Below are 24,439 nucleotides of genomic sequence, written 5' to 3'. Positions count from 1 at the left end.
GCTACAGGACGGGGCGAAGGAATAAATTAGACGAGGATTGCTGTTCTTGAGCAGTGCTTTTTATTCTCGTAAAAAGGTGTACAATGAAAACTCGATGACGGATTTGATTCGGATGTCTCTAAGGCTGACCACCGACAAGATGGCGGACGGTATCTGCGAGATCGAACCGCGCAGAGTTACCTCCGCGAATTACAAGTACAAAGTTACAAAATAGAGTTACAACAGTTTCTGCAATCAACAATTACAAAAATAATCTCCAATAATCCTCCTCCTCCTATCGAAGATTACAACGTTCAAGTTGCGCGTGTGCGCGATCTCGAGCAGCCAAACGGTAGCTCTGTACAACGTTACACGGCACGAGGTAATGGTTGCCGGGCTCGGTTTCGCAATTCGCGCTACATTCCGCACCGTGGGTCGCCGATGATTCGCCGATCGCCAGGCGACCGACGTGGCACCCAACGAACGTTTCACAGTGATATCGATACATCTATCGCGCGGTGCGTAGACATTCTTATCTCAAGAGCGCTAATCATCGTCCGGTATCAAACGTGCTCGTTTTTCTTTTTTCGCTTGAACGATCCATCGGTCCGCGGGACACTGGTTCGCGGAAAATAGATCATACACTTCCCCGTTGGCGCGGCGGTGTTCCTCGACCTGCCATTTTTCAAATAATGATCACGTGACTGCGTCCAGTCGAGACTTAAATTCGTTTCAGAAGCTTCCCAAGCGATCCGAGGCTTCACTCGGGGGGATCGAGGAAATATGGATCGTCGTTGCAGATCAACACGCAGGATAGATCGCAGCTTCCCGGGCACAGATGCTCTTTTATCCTCTCTCTGGACACCCGTAACACTTTGATCCCTGTCTCGCGACAATACGCCTCCAACAGGATCATCTGCAGATGGCTGGCGGAGTCCATTTCCGTGTCGAACGGCACCAGGCAGATGGTGCCCTGGCTGTTCTCGCATTCTTTCGAAGCGAGGGCTCGTAAGGTAGGCAACATGCCGCAAGTGATGGTTCCCCTGGGGCATCTGGAATCTTTCTGGTCCGTCCATAGCGGTCCACTAAAAATTCAAATCGACAAATCAGTTCCGACAACTCTCCCAAAGGATAGGAGCTAGCAGCGAGGCAACTTACAATTCCGATTACCGTTCTCGCGCGAACTGGATCGCGTCGGCTAATCGGAATTATCAGTGGGGTAACGTGGCCGGCTTGTCGGATTGCGATCGAACATTTTTATCTCTGCGATTCTCGAGTGCAAATGCTTAGACTGCCGCGATAAGGACTCCGAAGTCACGAAGGTAAATACACCCTTAAATCGGTATGGCGCAATGCGATGCAACAGTTAAACTCCTCGACCCATTAACTCCAAAGCAACTTTCCCGTGCCTGATTTTTTCGTTAGACTATAAATTCTGGTTAAACTACGAGAGAGATATCAAAATTGATAAGAGGAAAGCTATTACACAACGGCGTTTCTACTTTGTCCACAGTTGGAAGAGAACCGACCACGTTCCCGGCGAGAAAGCTAGAGCTAAACTGTAAATACCGTACCTTTCAGCCATGGTGGCGGACCCGTAGGAGTGCAAGCTCTGGCAACGTGTCATATCCGTGAGTATTTCTTCTTTGGCTCTTTTCGAATGACCACCCGGCGTTCCTCGTTTGCACACTTCACTGAATGTAGGAATTTTCTCGGCTGTGATTGCCAGTGTATCGCGAGGAATCCACGCGATGCCGATCGTTCCACTGATTCACTTCAAAACTGTGTTCTTTCTCTTCTGTCAACTGATAGACGGCGCACGGTTCGCTTACGCAACACCGACCGACTTTCCCCGATGTGTTCTTTCGGAAAAGTGCTCTGATCGGACTCTGCAAGGGCGGTACGTGCTCTGCGGAGTTCCGGCAGCGAGTGACCTCGAGGCTCGCCGCCCGCTTCTTTTATAGCCTACGGTTCTAGCCCCCCACCGTCAAGACGCGAAACGATGCGCGCGCTGGTTCAGATAAACCGTGGCGCGAGCTTTTCCGTGTATAGCAGTGTACACACATGCACGCGAGAGCTTTTTATCGACGACACCGTGAGCTTTACCGAGAAACGGAGTAACACGAAGAAACAAAGCTTCCCGGTACGCTTCTTTGTGTGCGACGTTTGCGGCATTTCAAATGACCGATCGTTTAATGTACGCCCAACCAAGACCTCGTGGCAAATGGCCTGAGAGATGCGATAGTCGATACGTCTCTCGGGGTTGGAATGTCGCTATTTGGAAATGTCAGGGGTTCGGAACTTTGGGAACTCGACGAGCTAGATCCTTCATGTGTAGACTCGTCCGAATAGGATAGTGTATTTTTCATAGCAGACAATCATAGTTGAAGGAAGACGTCTTTAGTGTACCAATTACTTCTTATCTTGCTTCAGCTTAAGAATCTTCTTTTATATAATGGTCGCAAAATTATTAGATTACGTTATTGAGGAAGAGGTTTATACGATTGTTTCCCCAGCTATTGAAAGATCCATTAAAAAATCCTCAGCCATGGACCGTAAACTTTAAAAATCATGGGACAATCGCCGATAGATAATGCGTTAAGAGACTCGAGGAAATCTATTCGTTAATAAGTAGACTGCAAATGATGAAAAAAGTTCAACAACGTCGATGCATTATTTGTAACAGGGACAATCAATTTTTCCTCAGCTTCTGTGGATTGCAATCGATGTATAATTATAATATTGATAAGATTATACGGATATCGAACGCGTGCGTCGCACCAATGTCTACAATGATATCTTTGAAGCTTGAGCGGAAAAAATGCGACTGTAACGAATTCTCGTAGGAGTTTCCCTCGGTTCCGATAAATTGCAACAAGGAAAATGGAACTCGCCGTAAACACCATCAGCCTTGTGCCGCTGTCATCGATCGTGGTCGTATACAAGCCGTCGAATCGAGAGGAATTCCGACGCAATCTGCAAGAAAGTTTCCACGTCATGGCTACCGATTCCATTGCGGGAATAGATCCACCCTAGAAGGTGTTTTGCGGAGATAGTGCCCGGGTCAGGGACTACCTGCGACGTTTGTAAAAGCCTCAGCCTGTTGCAAAAGATTTGCCCTTCCATTCGCGAGACAGTCGAGCCAACGAACAGCGAAAGAGAGAGAGAGAGAGTGAAAAAAAAGATGCCTGCGTGACATGGCAATTCTCTCGAAGCAAACGGGTTCCTCGTGTGGCGTTAGAAACGCGGTCTCCATTATTTGCTCGCAAGGCTAGTTATTTGGAAACCCCTCTATCCTCTTGTCTAGTAAATCTTTATATCAGATAGCTATCTTCTTCAGGGACCTAATCAGATCCTAGCATCTGCGTACTAAAGTCTACACTAGAATCTGTCGAAGCGATTGGGGACCTGTTTTATTGCGTTGAACATGGAATGCAATGGCTATCCTCTGCAGGACTCAATGGGATCCTAGCATTTGCCTGTTAAAGTCTACATTAGGACGTGTCGAAGCGATTGGAGACCTGTTTCATTGCGTTGAACATGAAACGCAGTGGCTATTCTCTTCGGAAACCCAATGGAGTCCTAGAATTTGCCTACTAAAGTATACATCAGGACCTGTCGAAGCGATTCGGGACAGTTTTATTGCGTTGAACATGGAACGCAGTGGCTATCCTCTTCAGAACCCAATGGGGTCCTAGAATTTGACTACTAAAATCTATATTAGGACCTGTCGAAGCAATTGGAGACCCGTTTCATTGCGTTGAATATGGAACGCAGTGGCTATTCTCTTCAGGAACCCAATGGGGTCCTAGAATTTGCCTACTAAAGTGTACATTAGGACCTGTTGAGGCCACTCGAAGCGAAACGAAGTGGCCATTCTCGCGGCGCCATTGAAGCCCGTTGATATAGGAGAGCACTTGGTCTAAAGATGATACACTTTTGCTGCACAAGACCGGTGTAACTAGACACGGGTAGCCTACTATAGTTCGCGACACGGATCGATAGCACGTGCCGGTGCTCGGACATAGGCCAACCGTCTGTGTACCGTGTCATGATGCAAGTACGACGTCTCAGGCCGTACGGTTTCATCAGCAATCAAGCAGGTTTCGTTTCGCTGATAATCAGTTATAGGAATCAACCCTGGGAATCACTGTTGAATCGTGAAAAGTTGATATTCCGCATCTGTGCCTCTACCCTATATCTTTTGTACACAGAGATACCGAGTGAATTAGCGCCGGCTGACACACGACAATGGGTCCCTCTTTCTATTCGACGTACGCGGCTCTTCCCACCTTTATAACAATAATAATAATAATAATAATAACAATAACAATAAGCAAGCCAATATACGCGGCAAAGGACGACTCGCGATCTATTATTAAATCGGACTATGTACTCATGTAACGAGTCGCCGCCGTAACGATTCTATTTTAACGACGACACACTGGAAAGTTAATTCCAGTTGTGCAATGGATCCTCCGACCGTTTTATAATCACGGGTCCTTTCGAATCCGGGGAATCCTGAACGCTCGAGGAAGGGTCCCGTTACTTTCCACGAAAACTTCTGCGGCATGCGTACCGGTGTAAAATAAAGTTCTAATTCCGTGAAAACTCTTGCACAAAGCGGTTTTGAGCACGCCGCAGGTATTCGAAATTTGGCTGGCATTTACAATATATTTTATCAAATTACTCGGCTGAATATGTTTCGCAGAATTCGAGCGCAACGTCGGCCGGTTCCTGACAATCCAGATATTGATTTGCGTCGGGACGTACTCTCTGACGAGGAGGCTCTGTTGTAACTAGGCTGCGGATCCTTATGCAAAATAAAAATTGTCTGCATCGATTACAGAAATTGAATCCTTGTATTAATGATTTTAATAGGTTGCAATGGTTCTATTTTATGTTTCACCTAACTAATTTTTCTATAAACGCATAAAATCAGCAATTAAATACCGCGGAAATATTTTGCAGGATAATTGCCTTCCTCGCACGAAATCGTACTTGATTAGACATGAATTTCAAGCGATCTATATTTGTTACTTATTTTCACAATTAAAAAACAGCCATAAATAAGTAGAAGCAGCTTCCGACAAACAACATCTTGTGTACCATCGATTAAACGAGCTCCCACGTCTCAATTTATCCCGCCTCGTCGTGGAATGAAGTTGTACTGCTCAAAATGCTTTCTATGTACCTATACGTATGTATAAGGAAAAGGAGCAACAAAAATCATTCTGCTCATTGTAGAATCGTAGTTGAAACCACTGTGTGCGTCGTGTTCGAAGAAAGCTTTTAGCTATTCGTTCTTTTTCTAGGTGCAATGGCTCTTCAGGGGATAACGAGCAGCGATTAGAGTGCAGTCGAGTCTCGGTCGGTCAGCCACCTCGTTCTGCGAGCTGCCTCGCTGGGAATCCCCGGGACTCGGGACCTCAGGCAAGAGGAAATTGGACATTGGGTGTGTTGCCTTGAGATTATGCCGAGTAAACGACGATTCCTTTTCGATTGCACTCGTTCGCTCTTTCCGTGGAAATTCCAGGTTTGGAATGAAATTCCTTCGTTCGATTTCGACTTTTTGCCCGAACGAGTGGCAGCGAACTTCAGATTTTTACGATCACCGAAGGCGAAGATACCTCTTGCAAACCGCTGAACAAAGAACTTCGGAACAGTCACTCTTACGTAATACGTATTCCGAGAACCGATAAGCCTTATGCAAGAAAGCAATTTTTTCTGTAAAACTTATTCAATCTCCGATCTCGCCTTCGATAAAGTAGGACTTAATTGGCCATGTCGTTAGATGAAGATACGTTACGTTAGATGAAATTAACAAAGTTGTTACATTATTTTCGACCTGTTAAGATTATTGAAAGATTAAATACATTGTCATCTAGCTTCCATTTTTCTTACAATCTATCTAGAAAAATTTGATTTTCCATAAAAATCCGCAGCCTAACGATCAGTGTGAAATTCCGTGGCAGACCACGTCTAGTGTTCAAGAAGTATTTGATGATCTCGTTGTAAAACGACCCCCAGTTTCTAGCAATCCGACCCATTCGGAATCTACAAGACGCAATTCCCGTCCGAGTTCAATGAAATGTCGACTTCGTGAAAAAAAACCCAGGGGATTCACAGGCTCCCGATTGGCGAGAAAGATTGCACAATTTCGCGTCGCCTGTCAGATAATTTCGCCAGACTCCAACAGGTGTCAATATCCGAGACGAGTCCATAGATCTTGGTTGAACGACCCCGTGCTGCTTGTCGATACGATTTTGTCGGATTTTTGGAAGAAACTAATAAAACGAGTATACTAACAAGACTTGAAATTGTGCAGGTTTTGCATTCCAAGGTCACCCTTCTGCAGACCGAATTCATCCAAGGGTCAATTTGATTTGCAGAAGGGTGATCAAGCAACAGAGTTGACGGTCTACAGAAGGATTCATTTGGAGCGTGAAACAAGACTCGAATAAGACTCGAAATTATATAATTACACGGGGGGTTGTGCGGCGAACGGCCTTGAGAAACAATTGGTCAGATTACGTGGCGCAATTGGCCCCACGAGTCGTTTTAATCAGAATGTTCAGCGCGCGTACATAAATATCGAGTATCGAGCGCACAAAGAAGACTCGAAATAATCTTATCGGAGCCGGAGTCTTGGGAAAGGAAAAAAATTCGAATCCACCATTATCTGCCCGTAAGATTGCGAGTCTTGATACGATCGTTCTGGGAAGCCGTCCTCCACCTTATCTGCGTCTACTCGACGAAACGACGGTCTCTCGATTCGTTCGCCGTGGTACAGGAAATTAGATCTAAATAGAAAATAATCGATTTTCCCGGTTAATCGACCTGATGTCCACGAGCAGATAAAGGACGGGGAAGTACGGCGAAATGTTACTTTTCCCCCTCGGCGTTACACGATATCTCGCCGCTTATCGCCGCAGATCTTATCGGTTTATAATATACACAAATGAACGCGCCACTCGGGCGGGTGGAAACATTGTACGAGAATTGTGCAATTTGTCAAATTCGACAATACGAATTTCGAAAGTAGACTTGCATCATCTTGAGACATCTGGCTTCGTCATTTAGTTGAAATGTGTGGAGTCGAAACGGGGGAAAAGCAACTCCTCAACGGGGAGATTAGGCGACCATTCGGAATTTTTTCGTGGGAAACTGTGCAACCGATTGTTCCGAAATTATCAGGGTACACGACGGCACTGTTAGAGCAACAAAACATATTTTTTTCGATAGAGAAACTGTGTCGGTTCTCGAAATAAAAATTAAAAATGGGGTTCTAACTCCGCTGTGAGCAGCTGGAGAGGGTGTCTCTTGTGGAAGGAATATTGAAATTGCGACGCGTACCCTTCAGGTAAACACCCAGTGCACATTTGGGGGTGCAGGTAGCAAACACGCTGACAACAAGGGACGACTAGAGTTTACCTGAGCGGTCACTCTTCCAATTCCAGTGACGCTCGGAGTGTCGAGCACGGAAAGATCCTTTTAATAAATCGCACCTTAGCGGACGGCTTCACCGTCAGTGATTGTATTTATTTACCGCCCACACCTTCAACCTAGCGAACAGTTTAGTTAATAGGCAATTATCTTACACTTGCAGGAAGGAGAAGCCAAAATGGCTTAACCTACGCTGAAACAACAGGTGACCTATGTCCAACTTGAACGACCAGTTGTCCTCAATCCCGACGAAGAAAGTTTTGATCGGCAAGTCGCGCGCAGAAGACTGGTCGCGATCGATTCCGCGTATCTTGAGCCATTAAGTATTCGCGTCGTTTATCGATCTATATTTAACTCGCTTCCGGAAACCGATCTTCTTATAGAATCGCTTTGTTTAGGCTGCGTGGCGGTCGTGAGAAGAGCGCCAGTTATTCCGTGGGGCGTCATGCCGAGCATCTGGAAGACCTGGAACCGCGTCACTGGCTCTCGATGCATTCCTCGGGTGTGCATTCTTGATCCCGATGTGGTCCGAGAGATCCTGAACAACACGGAGATCTCGAGGAGCCACATGACGCCGGAAATCAAGCTGTTCCTGCTGACACCGAACTGCGATCTTTATCATGCTCCGTTCTCCAGCATTATCGAGTCGGACGAGACAAAGAGACGCGTCTTCTCCGAGCCCTTCTGGTCCATTTACTGGCCAGGTGGACAGGCCCTGACGAGATTTATCTTGGACCAGGGGAAGAATATTTTTTCGCGGTCTGGGAATCGCGTCTTGGACCTGGGGGCTGGCTGCGGAGCCGCCGCTATCGCTGCGAAACTCGTCGGCGCGGACATCGTTGTTGCGAACGACATAGATAAAGGTAACGGTAATCGATTCTGCTACATTTTATAATTTATTACAGTCTGTGGCTTAATTTTTTAAAGTCTGCGGCTTATAGTTGAAGACTTTTTAATGGATCCTTCAACAGCAGCAACCATTTTAATTGTGATCTACAGGTTATCCCCAGTAATATCATCTAATCATTTAATTTGGGAATGTATAGGGTTATCCAAAAGTACCTTTAGGATGTTCAATGAGAATATCTGTCAAACGCCATGTTTGTTTCTTGTTACTTTCTTGTATTTCTAATCTACAATAATGGATTATTGAAGAATACGAATGAAGAGCATGTTAAAGTTATTAAAATTTGTTTTGCAAATCAATAAAAAAGTTCAATGAAAAATACCCGTCGTAAATTACGTGATTTTTCTCGGCATACATGGTCGTCCATCAGGGCAACCGATTTGAAATTTGATTAAAAAATTTGATGGAACTGGATCTGTTCATGATAAACCAAAGTCTGGCCAGCAACAATTCATGACCTGACAAACAACCTTAGAAATATGCCAAAATGTCATCGAAAATTTTGATGTTCGAATTGATGTCTGTAAACGTGATCGTGGTGGTCATTTGACGCTCGATGAGAACGTCTTCATAATTTCATTAATTTTAAAATAAGAGAGACCGTCTATCTGACCGTGGTATGTTTAGTGTTAACGCGTCTACGTCTTGTGCAGCCTTGTTGGCCGCAAGACCATGTAATAGGGGCCCGTAAGTCAACGGTAGCCGTCTACCTGCGCGAGTTCCATCTACCTGACGTCAATTCTACGTGTCTGATCCCGTCGCGCGGTATTCCCACCAGTTTGTCCGGGTTGTGTCGGGTTGTTTCGAAGCGGAGCCGGTTCTTCACCGGCGCCGATTCCCCCTTCTCACGGCCCTGGGAAGTTCCAGGCGCAATTGGACCGCGCTCGCGAGCTATACTCGACCATAATTGCGTAGTGGAAGTTGCAGGCACGGACGCACGAGGTAACCGGATAACCGAGGGATTTTCTTTTCGCGACATGTCTCGCGCGTAATCAAACTGAATTGAGCGTAGCCGGACACCGAGAAACGGCTTTCCGCAGTCGCCCTGACGCGTTTACCGTTTCCTTTCCCGGAAAATGCCATCCAATACGAAAGCCGCCGAGATCCGAACTGGTCCCTTGACCCGAATACGCCGAAATTAAATTTCCCCGAAGCAAAAGTTCGCTCGAGTACCGCATTTCCTCGTAATTCCACGCTCCCTCTTTGTCTTCTCGCGAATCGATAAACGAAGCGCAGTCCTCGCGTGCCGGCGCTTGTACGCGGAATCGCTTCCATTAATGAACGGAATTCCGCAACGTCGCAATTCTTTCGCGACTCCGGAACTTCGAGTTTTCTGATAGCCGGTATTATCTTCGCGCGGGAACTCGTACGTTCGGTTTATTAATGGAGCTCGTATCTTTCTCTCAGAGACAATGCACGAACACGTCGCCTTTCATTCAGTAGGTTCACAGAAATCTGTTCCGCAATTGTTCTCCTTAATTACTTTTGTACACTCGAATCTCTGTTTCCTGATAGTCCTCGGGTTGCAAATAAATTCGCGTAACTGCGGTACGAACAATTGTTCACGAGCAATTTGTTCTCCCCGATTGTTTCGGTGGACGTCCATCTCTCTTTCTGTTCGAATCCGATGAACCACGATCGACACGTTGGATTACAATTGGTATTGCATTGTTGATATGTATAACGATTAGAAATTTTAAGGTCCTTGCGTAGGCATTGTTACGAAGGCAGACGATTTCGAAATTCTTGCCGTACGTCAGGAATCCACTGTTACATTTCGACCTTGTTATCGCAAATTTTACGCAACATCCCCTAATTGGGTAAATATTTACACAAACGGAGCCGCCCCCGATTTCGATAATAATGAATTGCGTAGCTCATCGCTGGACTGCGGCTTGTATGTATGTATTTATGACGGAATTTTGAATGAGCGGTGAAGAATTTAAAAGAGGGAATATATATTTTCATCGAATTTCTGTTTCTCATAGTGAACTTGACGATTTTTATTTTGTGTAAATGCCCATAGCCATTAAGCTGATTAAAACAGATTATTTCACAATATCCACCGAGTGGAGTCACTACGAGTTTCTAGAGTAGATCCTGTAAGAAGGCCAACATTGATCTCAAGTAGGTTCACAAATATGTAAACAAAGTTGATGCGTAAGGAGCGAGTTAAGTAATAATTAAAATCGAAGAGATGGCTCGGTTTTTGCAAATATTTACACCTGAGCTATAATGAATTCATGACGGTCGGTGTTGTGGCATAGTCGATGAACAGACGCTGTTGTTTTACAAATGACGCAGGTACTAGCGAAGTCGGCGTTTGTCAGGTTATCGTCGCCTGAAATAAAAGCGATCCAGAAGGACAGCGGAGGGCTCACAATCAGAGTCGCCAGATTAAGATTTGTCTCCCTGTTCTAGCTTCCCCTTCTACGACGCTGTTCCCCTACGCTTCCGTCACAGCCAGGTCACGTGACTCGTTTCGTCTGTGTCGTGTATGTATCACAATGTCACGTGACTTATCCGGTACTGGCAGAGAGGAGGTAACTTTCTCCCCTCGAGTCGGGTCATTCCCCTGATTTGTTCTTACAGTTCTGTCTCGAGAAATGATACCAATGTTTGTTTCGACAGTAGCACATTTCTAACCCCCTTCTTCCTTTGAAGTTGTCTTTATACAGAAATTGAGGTGGAAATTGTCCTAACCTTTTCCAACAAAAAATATGATAATAAGTGAAAAGAAAAAATAATAATGAACCTCAATTCCCCTGATCTGGCCTTACAGTTCTGTCTCGAGAAATGGTACCAATGTTTGTTTCGAGAATGAGAAATTTCTTACCCCTCTTCTTCTTTTGAAGTTGACTCTATACAGAAATTGAGATAGAAATTGTTCTATCCTTTTCCAACAAAGAACATGATAATGAATAAAATTATGAATAAATCGGCCCATTCAAGAACAGAGGGAAGGCGAATAAGTGCCCTGACCCGAGAAACGGCAGAAGCCGTTCCACTGCCGCCGTTTGTCGAGAGACAAAACTGTATATAATTCATGATTTCGATCGAGCCAGTGAACCGAACCGATGCACGGTGAAGAAAGTCCGGAATGTGGGTCAGACCCGACGGATTTTCCCGATTTCACCGGGAGCCTCGGAACAGAAGGGTCTGTTTGTTCTCGTGCGTCAGTGAAAGGCTGCCCGATTCTGGCTGCTACGTTCATTGCATTCTAAATTGATCGGCCGCTGACGCAGCGACGACGTTACGTCGCGCTTAATTAATCGTATCTCCGCCGGTGATCATTGCGAATGCATCACTGGGATATGACTATTGATGTGGATCGGACGGACGGTGAAAGAATCTCTGGGCTATAGCCAACCACGCGACCACCGAGAATCTCATCAACAAATTTCGATCAATCTCATCACCGACAAAATACTTGACCGTTATATCTACACTTGGATAGCGCGATTAGAGTACCGTGTGACTTTATCTCTCGTTGTTATTTATAACTTGTAACCGGACGTTTTCTTAAACGAGTTGCTTCGCTGTTGTATTTTTATAGTATGCTGACGCGAATTCATCCGTTGGGGACTTTTGATCGCCTGTTTCCGTAACCATGTGTCTAGCGCAAGGACAAATATTCATTCACAAAATACGTCACAGTGTCCGCACGTCTTTGTAACATACGCTTCTCAGAAGTGGTTACATAAAGGAGCCTAGGATAATATCTCACCCATTTTTGCCTTCCCCTCAAAATCAACAAATTACGTCGTAGTAGAATAGAACGGAAAATATGTTATTGAATAAATCGACGGATAAAAACAAACATTTCTTCCGACTTAGAATAATTCCATTGTATACATATGTATGTATGATCTTTTTCATTTTATGGATATGAAATTGATCTAATACCTCATAGAATATTTAAATTTGTAGTAATTGATTAGATACCAACATATTTAATAACGTGAACAATATCGTGAATAATGGTACAGCAATTTTTAGTGGTGACTCTGAGTCACCTCTCGAGTGTAAAGGGTTAATTTTACCCCGATAGACGCACGAGACGTAAAGTGTGTAATAGAGTGCAATAGAATTAAAAACCGAGTCCTTCTCAGGTCCTTAAGCGCCAATTTTTCGCTTGCTTCCAATCGCAAGCTTAGAGTAAACTAAGCTATATAAAAATGCGACTTGAAAAACAGTGACTCCCACTAATATCCGGACACTCTTAAAAACACCATCACTTTTTTAATATTGGAATATACGACTCGAAATTTTCGGAGAAGTTAGAACAATTGGTTTGCTACACAACGTGACAAATTTTTTTGGAAAAAACTGCAAGTTGTCGGAATTGCAGAGAAAATACTAAAAATTGTATTTTCCAACTTTTTTATGTGGGCTTATATGGAAAATTTAGAAAACACGTTTCGCAGATCCGTATCAATTTTTTATGGTAAAAATTGCAGTTTTTCACGATTTCACGAAATTCCTGTCGTTTTTCCCGCATCAACCGATTTCTATGAAACTTTCACAGTGCATATAATGGACGCTTAAAATTTCAATATAGGCCCGCATAAAAAGGTTGTAAAATACAACTTTTAGTATTTTCTCCGCAATTCCGATCAAATGCAATTTTTGAAAAAATTCCATTCACATCCTGTAGCAAACTAATTGCTCTAGCTTCCCAAACAAAGTTCAAATCGCATAGACCAATATTAAAAAAGTGATGGTGTTTTTAAGAGCGTCCGAATATTAGTGGGAGTCACTGTAGATGTTGCTGCAAAATAAGAAAATGTGAGTTGCATTCCGAGCGCACGGGACCATCTGGCCCCGGAAAAAAATGGTGTGGATCGCACAGAGCAGGTGTTTAGAACCGCAGAGGAAGATGCAGGAATGCTGTACACCTTTCCCAGTCGCAGCAGGATCTCGGAGATCCTCGATCGAATCGAGCTGACTCATTTGATCCCCCTCAACGATCAGAGGGCACGCGCGAACGCGGCTCGAGTCGCGTGCCGAGAAGAATCGTGCCAGGTTGCATAACCCGATCTTCGTAGATCCCGTGTCTGCTGGCGGCTGTCAGGTGAAAGTGAACTTGAAGAGGCCACGTGAGATAACGTCTAGCCGAACTGCTCCATTCCTGGCCACGCAGGAATTCTATTGCGAGACCTTGACTCGGTTCTGGCTCTCGTGAATCGGCCTCTCGCGCACGAGCGAGCATGATCGACGCGCAAACTGGTCTGCGCGGGTATTCACTACTATTCACGTCTCGAAACTAATCCCAGAGGAGAGGGGGACCAATTAAATTGTTACTCCCGACGATCCCCGCTCGGCTTTCGGTCCAATGTTTACAGCGATAACGTCTAATGCCTCCGCGAAAGCTTCTTGATCCCGGCTCGATCGTCTGAACCCGGATTTTCGTGTCTGAACATTTATCAACTTTTTTAAACATATTTTTGGAGGCACTTTTCATAGAAATGTTAGTCTTCCCGTTGTTCCTGATGTTGTTCATTTAATTATATTGTCAGAAACCGAGCAATTGTATAACAATTTTGATACTCTGGAATGATCTTCTGGAATCTTCGTAAACCATTATCTAATTAGAATAGCCGCGTCGGCTACCTGGTTTTTTTTTATTTAACTAATTCGAATCGCGTATTACCTGTTTTTCTAACGCATTTGCATCGCCACGGGGAGTGAAAAAGAGAATTATAATTAATTTTTCTTTGTCGAGACGCACTGTGTGATCGCATTAATCTGTAAGCAATTACGTGCATTCTGGTTAACTAACCCCTTGCCCTACAACATCGTGTCAGACTCGTGATGAAGATTCTGCGCAGAATCTAGTGAATCTAATAAATATGTGTATGATCTCCAAACCGAGATGAAATTTTATATTGGTTTTGTTAATGTATAGTTATTGGAGAACATGTAGGCATACAATAGATATAAACTTTCTCCTTTTTTAGGAAATTACAAACTACAATAAACGTTCTAATCACTGAAACCGTAAAACAAATCGTATAGGGCACAAGGGGTTAGAAATCAAAATATTCTTGTTTCTAAAATTGCCTAGCTACTGTCAGCCTTTTAATACTAGTACAGTAACCAAAATTTAATCTGAAAAACGATCGTGTAGGTCGAAGCAAGTAAGGCACGAGTTAAATGCCCTAGCCCTAGAAGGTCCAAGAAGTTGGTTCCAAATGCATCCGCGCAGGATCTACTGCGCAAACAAACAGTCACGTGGACCCGAGCGCGGCGCATTGACCTGGCGCGCCATTTGTCAAACTTCATCTTATCTCTGCGAGTAATATAATTAAAGTTTGCGATCGTATCATCGACTGCTTTCAAAGAAAATTGATAGCTGACGATCGGATTAACATTTTGCGACGCTGTTGTGGTCTGCCCACTGCTTTGTGTACGTATTCTTATCGAGAATCTTTCATTGGAAACATTGAGTGGTGGTTTAACCCGCGCGATTCCGACTAAATAACATTATATTTACTTCTACTTATTACGTGTACATTTCACTTGTTTCGTTAGCAAGCAGATAACACCTCGAGTGCCACGAGACAATTTTTAGAAAAAGTCGAAAGGTCTACAATGTGTGAGAATGTTAGAAATATTATTGTTATGATAAACTTTGTCTTTATTATTCAATAAATTCTTTTGATTTTGTGTGACTTTTATGGGCATTGGCGTGGTACTCAGCGGTGAATATTTTACTGTCTCTCAGAATATCTTCATGCTACTTTTTAACTGTTTCGTTCCGATAATTATAATTGAGGAACAAATACCTCGAATTCACGGTGGGGAATATGCGTGTTTACAAACACCGTATCTCTTTTATTTTTTGTCGGACGCGTTCCAAACGAACGTAGACTGGCAAAGTATGATCGACAGAAGGTTTTAAAATTGCCGGGGTTATCGATGAGACAATCTCTCTCTCGATGGAGACTAACTCCAGATTATGTAAGACGCTCGTTACCGCGATTACGCGTTGCTCGGTTGACGCGTAACCGTGCGTCGGTGTTCGTTAACAGGGAATAAGGGAATTCGTTACAAAATCAACGTTATTGTTTAGAAACGATTACGAGCTCCCGATCCAACCGGTTTTAACGGGCGCGAGACGGGATCTGGAAACCGGCTGCGAACCGATTCGGTTCGGTTTGATCGATGCGTTCTCGGCCAGGACGATCGGGCCCCGTCACGATTAGTCTGCGGATGTTTATGCAAATCTGTATTTGCATTGCTTTAAGAACTCCTTAAGCAAAGTAAGATGACTAACAAATTCTGTGTGAAAGTGAAACAGCAATATCAATTTAATCAGTCAATTTAAACACGTTCAAGCAATGTTTAAAGAGACGCCTGTAACGCGCAGATATTTCCGATTTATTTAATAAACTATGACAAGATTGGTGTAGAGCAGTGTCACGCGGGTTTGTGTGTCATTTAGCTCGAAGCTCACAACTGCTTTGAGCCAGCGCCGAGTTCAGACGAACCGGTCCAAGCGGTTTTCCTTTCGAGGAAGATGGCACGCGGGTACATCACTTACGATTGCGATCACGTGCAGGAATCTGCATTTGACGCATGGACCGGGATCTACAAACGATCGTATTAATCATATGCATGTGCTTTCAGTGGCGTGCGTCGCAGCTTCGATGAACGCGGCACTGAACCACGTGGACGTGCAGGTGTCGCAAGAGAATTTGTTGCAACAATCGCACGGGAAGCTCGCGGACGTCATTTTCATCGGAGACATGCTGTACGACGAGGAAATCGCCGACGTTCTGGTCCCTTGGCTCGAGAAAGCTCGGGAAAACGGCACTCGGATTTTCCTGGCCGATCCAGGAAGACACGGTCTCACAGAAGACTTGAAATCACGGATGAAGATAATCGGACGGTACTCGCTTCCGGAGAATGTTCGAAGCGAGAACTATGGCTACCATAAGTGCGAGATATGGGAGTACCTTGGCTTCAAAAGAAATTGCTCTTAACAGTTCAAAAGAAAGCCGAACGCAGAAAAGGACAGCATGACAGTGGAATGGGTAGGCACTGGACAGTAGTTGCGACTTAAAACATTGAATCAGAAGAATAGCATAATATTGTCAACTTATTGAAATGACCACGATTCCAAATCAGTTTTTATTCAACTTCTGTTTGTCGCAATCAACGCACAAGATTTTTAGTTTGCATAAAGATCCACAGTCTACACATTATCTATTGGCGATTATTTTTTCCTTTTTTAATGATTGCAATAATGCAGTATATTGGTGCTCTACATAATATGTTTACCTTTTTCAATTTTCCCATCTCATTTTCGTCACAAATGCGTAAAATACGATTCAACTACATTTTATTCGTACTCCAGCTAATCGCGTGCCGGATGTTACGTCACCGATGCGTGAATGACGGTGCACTAATATCTCGCGAAGGATTGCGTAAACGATAAGGTGATAACCAGTCTTTTAAACGTTTCTGCGTTTGCTGCTCTCGAATAGCTCTGTTGGGCGTCTCCGTAAACATATTGTTATCGCGCGGACTGAACCATTCTGTCAATAACTAACTAACTTTTCGCAAGAGAAATAAATTCCTGTTCATTTCGTACGTCTTGCAATTAACGCGGAAAATTTCTCTTTTGCATAAAGATCCGCAGTCTAGTGATGATACAAGAACATAAAAATTTACGATATTTTTGCTATTTGATGGAAACAAAATATTGAAAAGGTTTGAAAAAAATTGGTAGTGGGTAAACACCCCTGATTATTGACATAAGCGTCAAATCGCGTAACCCGGGGTCACCAATTAATAGCAGATCGCGTGGCCGTTCTGCGATCGCTGTGATCGCACGAACGGGTCGCGTGATTAAATAAATAGTTGTCGACGACCCGTATCTCTGTCACACGGAGGCGCGTGCTCGTTCGTAAACAGCAGTGGTCGGGCTCATGGCACGCCGATCAGACGATTACGAAAGAGAGGCCGATAACGCGACACCGTGGCATTGTGTCGCCGCTATCACTGCTTCTGATACCGAATTCACGATCACGATCTTAGCGTGTCTAAGTCTTCTGACGAACAGCAGATTTTCTGTTGCTGTTTTCCGATGAGTCACGCGCGGGCCCGCAATCCTCGCGCGACTGTACATCAGCGATTAATTAGTCCGTGCTAATTGCCTGTGAGTTGGGTTTGCGGTACCGACGAAGAAAATGATTTTTCATTTTCTTAATAGCTTGGACTTGCCTATTGTTCGAGTTCCTTTAATGTTCGTTCAACGAAGCGATTGTTGTGAACGAAATCGACTTGTCGGGTCATGGTCGAGTCACTTTCGATTCATATCACAATGTCCATGAACTATACATTCCATCAATTGTATGCAATCTATCCGTTCGATATGAATTATCCGGTGGTGGTTCTATTGAACCCTTGTACGCTGTTCAGGAAATTGGGACACTTATAATTTGAGAATTAAATTATGTGTGACGCTCAATTCTGTTAAAAATGTACCTGTTAACTTCTGTAATCAAGCAAGAAAAATTTCAATTAGAAGCAACCCTATCGGAATGAACAGCGCACGTGGATTAAAAAGATCTAGCAGATGGGCCACCTGAGAAACCGTGGACCACCTGTTCGGGCCCAGAGGACCAACAATATCGCACTACTACAACTTCTCCGGTTCGTCTTTCATATTGTAAATCGTGTTTCACTCACCTGTTTGCCGACGTAGGACTCGAGGCTTCCTTGTTGCAGCACGGAACCGGCTCTGAGCGAGGTCACATTCGTCAATTTAACCCTGCACTCGTACCGCGACCGATCTGCGAAAAAGTATAACACCATTTGCAAAAGCAAGTCCAACAGGGAAGCTAACCCCCCTGCTCTATAATAGCGAGTCAGTTCATAAATCATTGTAAATATTCATCCATTAACAAAAATGTAGGAATACAATCAATACAATCAAGAATACAACCTACAATCAATTGTAGGTATTCAATCATTAGCAAAAATATATTAATACAATCACTAAAAATATTCTACTCCTTCTAGGAGATTATAATGAGGTTCTCTCTCAACCATTGGTGAAACTGCAAGAATAAAATCAACAGGAATGTGTTCTACTTCCTCTAGGAGATTATAAAAAGCAAAGAAGTTTGAATTGCCGTATAAAGAAAATAATGGTGCAAGGGGGTTAGCGCTTCGAGGAATGCAATTCTCACTGTTATAGATCCTGGTGCCATTCCTGCAGACGCACGGGGCCTCCCCGTCCTCCAAAGGGCACTGCATTATGCAACTCTCGGGTCCGCATTCTGCGAACAGGCAAGCATTGACCTCGTGAAGCGCCAGACCGACAGATCCTCCCGTCAATGAGTCACGCTCGTCGTAGTATGCGAGTATGACTCATTGAGAAATTATCTGAGCGATGCCGAAGAGCATTTTACCCGGGTCCCAGGTGTCCATCAAGCGAATCTCGCATCGTCTACCCACGTAGCCGACCGGGCAGTGGCAGCTCATCGCTTTTGCTCCCATTTGCCTGCAATCATTCAACGTTACCGCGTCAATCATTTATACAATCCATATTGTACTAAATGTCAATAAATGTACAATGAACTGAATAAATTCAATCTTATTATTATTATAAAGGAGTATATACTGTCAGTAAGTGAAGTCTTTGAGTAGATTGTATAAAATGGGTTACCCTGGGTTGGTCGACAATTCATTTGACCGACACTGTTTTCGTCAACGATTAGACCGACAGTAACTTCCGTCGACACTATGTTTTCATCTACACGGTCAAATCGTCGACAAATGTCTTCATCGACACGGTTTGGCCGACACTAACACGGTCAAATCGTCAATGAAAACAGTGTCGGTCAAATGAGTTGTAGACCAACCCAGGTTAACCCGTATGAAATTAACTAGACTATCTTTCACTAAACTACGAGATTGTGGACGTCACACATATGTGACGGTGGTAAACGGAGAAGTAGAAAAATGTCGCTTGACCCACTCAACGACCACAGTGTTGTCCTAATGGGGGCCGATATCGCGTCATTAAAACCCGTTTGAATGGGGCTCGCGCCATTGAATTCTTTTTGAAAGCCCGCCTGGCAATTTCTTCCCTCGGTTCCATAAATTTCGCATAGACCGAGGACGTTCTTGTGTGGCAAAATCGCGTTATTTCACCGACGCGGAACAAACGGTGGCTCCGAACGTGACCGCGTCGCTATTGTCCGCGTTACTTCGGCAAACATTGTTCACCTCCTTGAAAGCAGTTCCATTTATCGCCGGAGAAAAGGGCGATTTTTATAGTGGGTTGAACAATAGGATCGAAGAGGACGATTTTTATAGAGACTCGAGGTTCCGCTTCGAACGGGAAACGCCACAGTGTCGACACGGGGTGTCGGGCTTCGCGACCGACCTACTTCCATCCTTTCGGAATGATTCTATCTGGTTACTGGTGCACGATGATCGTCATTAGTGGTCTCGGATCAACGGAGAATCGAGTCTTGTCATTATACAGGGTGCTACCGAAATCTCGGTACAAAGATGTAGAAGTTGCAATGGCTACCGGTGACGTCCTTGCTGAACAGCCTTCACAAGAGTTTCTGGATATTTTTCTTTAAAAATTGCAATAGAAACTATAGAAGATATACACATTTCAGAATAAAAGTAATTTTTCAGGAAATAAAAATTCTTTTATTTGACCCCATTTGTCACGGTTCAAGGTGTGCGTAGCCCCTAATTAAAACACGAGCGACGAGGAAATCCTCGTGACGTGCACAGACAGCGTGGCATTCGTCCTCTAAATATATATTTTGGCACGCCCGTCTACTTTGGTCGACTACGAACGACTGAGAGCTTAATTTAGCCGTAAGCTGGCGATTCCAATGAAATTCTGGAAAACTGTCGAACGCAAGCGTTGTCTAAGGGTTAATAAACGGTACCACAGTGTTATCAAATATAATTTTGGTCCTTCTCACCTGCAGGTCCCTCCATTTTGGCACACGGGCTCGCGACTGTCGTCGAAGCACTGGGGTCCCTCGTTGCAGGTCCTTCCACTGAAGTCCTCGAAGCAGTCGCACCAGAAATTACTGAGGGAAAATGCCGGAGGGGACCTTGTTACAAGCCGACAAGAATTTTGGGAAGTTCAAGAATGGGGTTGAAGAATTTTCAAATCCAAATACTTAGTATTCATTTTTACTGAACTGGCAACTGGAAATCGATTTTTCTTTGCAGCACCGGAAACACAACGAGCTAATTAGAGTCCATCTACAGCTTTAAATAGTTACTTCGAGGAGCTATCAGCATAAATTTAAATAGGCCTTCGGCGATTCCGAGACTGCATTAGAATTTGTTATTAATAATTTATGCATTTACGAAAAATGACTACACGAAATACAAGATTCAGCTCATTAAAACTATTGGAGAAAGAAATGTCTATGTGGTCCCTGTGTCTTGGAATTAATACAGACTTCATTAGCAGAATTATTAAAAGAGAAAATACTTTTATTTCAAACCGGCTCATTTGTTTATTTAATTACTTCCCCGTTCAAACAGAGTTGCCAGTCACAGAAACGATAGTTAACAGGTTCTTTAGATGCTGTAAACAGGTTCTCATTCTTGGAACCATAAGATGGGGAAAGGAAGCCGTGAATTCTTTGGGAGCGTCGAGTATGAGTCAGCAAACTTTCCGCGGGCGAATACTATAGTTTCGCCATTCGGGCTGCTCATAAAGAATGCAAGCACGTGTTCCGGGGAGAAATGGGTCGCCTTCCGAGAAAACAAGAAGCTCGATACCGGTAGGGACCAGATGAAACCGGCGAAAAAAATGTGAAACGATAACCCGGGGAGGTCCTGGCTCGCGTGCGGGATAATTGCTGGTTGCAATGCTTAAACCCTACATGCATATGCTAATTCGTCGCTTTAGACATCGATCTATGAAACGTATAATACATTCAGCCAGAATTTGTTTTCATTCACCCCAAGACTGGTAAATGAATTGCGGATCCTTATGAAAATTTTTACGAGTTCGTCTGTGCAATGTGCAGTTGAAGAAAAATGTCGTATTTATTTTTTAGAGATCTTATCCAACCTTATCTTTAGACGAAACATTTCCTACATTAATCATATGGAACAGCAGCCATATAAAAATGTCTTTCTTCTATTGGTAATTTCAATAAATTGAAAACAAAAATAGTTAAGAACATCAAGATCATAATAAAATAATGAAGAAATGAATGTCTAAGTTTGTATCTGGCAATTTTATTTTTATTTTGCATAAAAATCCGCAGTCCTTTATGAATTAGCGCGATGCTGGTATGCCTGAGCGGTGCGTTCCGATGGAAAGAAACAAAGGTAAATGGGACAAGGTGAGTAGCACAAGGTAAAGTAGATGGAAAGATATAGAGAACTTACGCGTAATCCGCGGAGACCAGGCAGTCGCCGGTGAAGGAGCAATGTTGCACGGAGCACGAATCCGAATTCGGCTCGACCTCGGTCATCTGGTACGTGACGTTGAACCCGTACACATCGAGGAGATCTTCCAGTACACGCACGTGGTTCCCTTCTAAACGATCCAGCTCGAATTCCACGACGAGAAACGGCCGAAACGTCCGTAGCCACCTGAACTCGAACACGTTCCCCTCCGTGACCTCCTTGATCAACGCCGCGCCGAAGTTCATGCTCTCCGATTCATAGTAAGCGTACTCGGTGAACCGGAGCCCCTTGTACACGTACACCTGCGGGGAACGTTTCGGAATCCGATGAATCCACGAGGAATATAAATTTTCATAAATTTTTCATTTGGTTTAAATCCTGTGTACGTATTTGTCAATGGCGTGGTACTCTTTACGGTCAAATGAAAGGTCCACGTGAAAAGGGGAATATAAACTTTAAACAATTTCGGGTTTGACCCTTTGCGTTCGAAACTGCTTCAACTCGACAATCAAACATTTCTTCCGACCTAGAGTATTTCCATTCTATGATTTAATGAATATTTAAATGTTTACTGATGTACTAAATAAAACAAATTTAATAATGTAAACAATATTTCGGATAATGTCGTGGCAAGTTTTAGTGGCGTCTCAGAGTCCCCACTCGAGTGCTAACGGTTCTAGTGGAAATCTCCGGGTGAGATTACAGATGTTGAATTTTAATTCATGGATCCTTCGAATGATTTTGATTTCGGAGTCTTAATAGGACCGAGGACAGTCGAGTTGCGGAAGCGACTTAGACTCGGTGTCCTTCGACAGAATTCTTTCTCGTGAGGCAAGAAAATTTGGGGCGAGGACGCTCTCCCTCGACTTTCTACGAAAGCATCGTGATCGAGGGTTGATCATTTCCCCACCACAACAAGGAGAAAAAGAAATAGATACGATGACTATTTTTTTTATAGACAAATCTGGAGAAAATTAAGGGTAACTTCATCCCCTGCAGAAATAATTTTGAGGGGTATTGCGTCCAGTTTTTGAGTTCGATCAAATTGGTAGATCGCTGTTGTATGAAGTCATGGAATTCCTTTCGCACCTGGGTCAGGTAGACGACGATTGAACTGTTGGTGGCCGGTATGTCGGACACGTCGATTACCCAGCGACACTTTATGGGGACCGGAAACGAGGCGGGGAAGTTCGGAGTCTGGATCACTCCCCTAGGTGCCGTCCGACGATCACCACAGGAAACTTCGGCTGAAGTGGAAGCTTCGATTAAGGTCAGACACCAGAGGGGAAGAAGGGAAATGCTGCTGGATACGGTGAGCCTCATCTTCGCTAGGACTTCCTGAAATAATCCATTGAATAATGTTGCTCAAATAAACCAAGATTTATCGATGAACGGAGAAAGTGGGTTGTTGCATATGAAATGACCGATTTGTAACAGTAATGCTAAACAAACAGTACTTCCTAGATAAAACCTATTGATCAAAGTAAGCAGCATTGTAATCAACATATTCTGTTAATGAATCACAAGTCGTGCCTCCATTTACCATATTTTGATCAATCATCGTATCATGCTGTCGTGCTATCACTCATATAAAATGCATACACGATAAATCTATTGATTGACGTTAAAATAAACTTAATTTAAATGAAAACTGAAGACCTTAAATATCAGTTTCGTACCTTAAACTGGTATATAAAGAACCTGAAGGCTATAACAGTATTTGTTAATCCAAATGCTTCATAACGTTTGCATTCTAAAATCGGACATTTCACATGTAACAGCGTAATAAGCATTTAAAGTAGAAAGAGTATTCTATATTCGATAATTAACGGTGACAATGGAGCAGCGAATCGCTTGCGACGTAATCCAGCAGACAGATACCGTGCTGCAATGTTTATCACACGCCAGGCGAGGACAGGATTAATCCACGTGGGAGTATAATCCGTGATTACACAAAGCAGCCGTTCCACGAACAAGCACAGCCTCCAGTATTCGATTTATTTACATTCCTCTGAAAAGAACCATTCCGATATTGCGCCGATTCTGTTCGGGATTCGTTCTCCGTGAAACTTATTTTAGCCTTGTTAGGAATTCGATGACTCATTGACACCGGCGCACGTCTCGGAATAATCTCTTTAAAGGCACTCACGTTGATACCGTGAATCATAGATTACCGATTAGCTTCTCACCGGTGTTTCATAATCTTTCTCTACTTGTGCGCTATCGACGATGCAATTATTTAAAAAACGCTATATCAACCGTCGATTGTTCCGGTGAAAAAACAATTCTTGATTCAACGCGGAAGGAAGTACTCGACCCGCTTTACAATTAACAACTCCATTGTTACTGTTACGGAGAATCTTAAATCACACTTGACAACGAAGGTGATTGCGCTACGATTTTCTCCAGAAGAACAAGGAAATTTCTGTCGACCGCGTTCTCGCTAACGTTTAACACGTTGAATGCCACATTAATCGTATACATATGGGTGACAGTACCATTTGACCGAATTTAATAAATTAATGTGTATTGTGTCGCATGTATGATAAATTTTGTCTTTTTTTTGTGGAAGATATCTATTTAGAATTATGGCCCGGCAGTCATCGTGTTAAATGATATCGGCAACGGAGAAATCGAGAATAAATTTGATTCGAGCTAAACTGGATATTATAGAACAAGGGGTTA

General features: G+C 43.7%; 3 protein-coding genes across 8 annotated transcripts in view; 1 reads left to right on the top strand and 2 right to left on the bottom strand.

Moving 5' to 3' along the window:
• Nucleotides 1–24,439, bottom strand: part of LOC143214329 (uncharacterized) — a 33,744-nt gene that overhangs the window by 7,503 nt on the left and 1,802 nt on the right. For 4 of the 5 annotated variants that reach the window (XM_076435229.1, XM_076435230.1, XM_076435228.1 and 1 more), the window contains 6 exons: nt 22,844–23,092; nt 21,734–22,056; nt 20,299–20,409; nt 18,757–18,848; nt 18,535–18,624; nt 18,032–18,135 (listed from right to left, as the gene is read on the bottom strand). In XM_076435229.1, the coding sequence (XP_076291344.1) occupies nt 18,032–18,135; nt 18,535–18,624; nt 18,757–18,848; nt 20,299–20,409; nt 21,734–22,056; nt 22,844–23,077 (954 nt within the window). In that variant the 5' untranslated portion in view covers nt 23,078–23,092. The remainder of the gene's footprint in view (nt 1–18,031; nt 18,136–18,534; nt 18,625–18,756; nt 18,849–20,298; nt 20,410–21,733; nt 22,057–22,843; nt 23,093–24,439) is intronic. The other variant, XM_076435231.1, reaches the window with a different exon arrangement.
• On the bottom strand, nt 42–5,640 carry LOC143214339 (uncharacterized). Its single transcript, XM_076435261.1, has 2 exons — nt 1,554–5,640; nt 42–1,064 (listed from the first exon to the last, which is right to left on the bottom strand). Exons 1-2 carry the CDS (start codon nt 1,604–1,606, stop codon nt 740–742), a joined length of 378 nt encoding a protein of 125 aa, XP_076291376.1. The 5' UTR covers nt 1,607–5,640; the 3' UTR covers nt 42–739.
• On the top strand, nt 991–16,601 carry LOC143214337 (electron transfer flavoprotein beta subunit lysine methyltransferase-like). Of its 2 annotated transcripts, XM_076435257.1 has the most exons (6): nt 991–1,301; nt 1,493–1,610; nt 5,295–5,434; nt 7,589–7,744; nt 7,824–8,288; nt 15,965–16,601. In XM_076435257.1, the coding sequence occupies exons 5-6, from the start codon at nt 7,871–7,873 to the stop codon at nt 16,318–16,320; spliced, it is 774 nt and encodes a 257-aa protein (XP_076291372.1). In that variant the 5' UTR covers nt 991–1,301; nt 1,493–1,610; nt 5,295–5,434; nt 7,589–7,744; nt 7,824–7,870; the 3' UTR covers nt 16,321–16,601. The 2 variants fall into 2 exon arrangements, with proteins under 2 accessions (XP_076291372.1, XP_076291373.1); XM_076435258.1 differs by lacking the exons at nt 991–1,301; nt 1,493–1,610; nt 5,295–5,434; nt 7,589–7,744 and having other exon boundaries at nt 7,817–8,288.

The sequence above is a fragment of the Lasioglossum baleicum genome, chromosome 12 (assembly GCF_051020765.1).
Source record: "Lasioglossum baleicum chromosome 12, iyLasBale1, whole genome shotgun sequence".
Taxonomy (NCBI): Eukaryota; Metazoa; Arthropoda; class Insecta; order Hymenoptera; family Halictidae; genus Lasioglossum; species Lasioglossum baleicum.
The sequence above is the reverse complement of the archived record's forward strand: the minus strand, read 5'-3'. Positions and strand labels throughout refer to the sequence as shown.

Coding starts and splice junctions, on each gene's coding strand:
- LOC143214339 (XM_076435261.1), bottom strand. CDS start 1,606: ATGACACGTTGCCAGAGCTTGCACTCCTACGGGTCCGCCACCATGGCT. Junction 1,065..1,553: donor TCCGCCACCATGGCTGAAAG/GTACGGTATTTA, acceptor TTGAATTTTTAG/TGGACCGCTATGGACGGACC.
- LOC143214337 (XM_076435257.1), top strand. CDS start 7,871: ATGCCGAGCATCTGGAAGACCTGGAACCGCGTCACTGGCTCTCGATGC. Junction 8,289..15,964: donor TGCGAACGACATAGATAAAG/GTAACGGTAATC, acceptor ATGTGCTTTCAG/TGGCGTGCGTCGCAGCTTCG.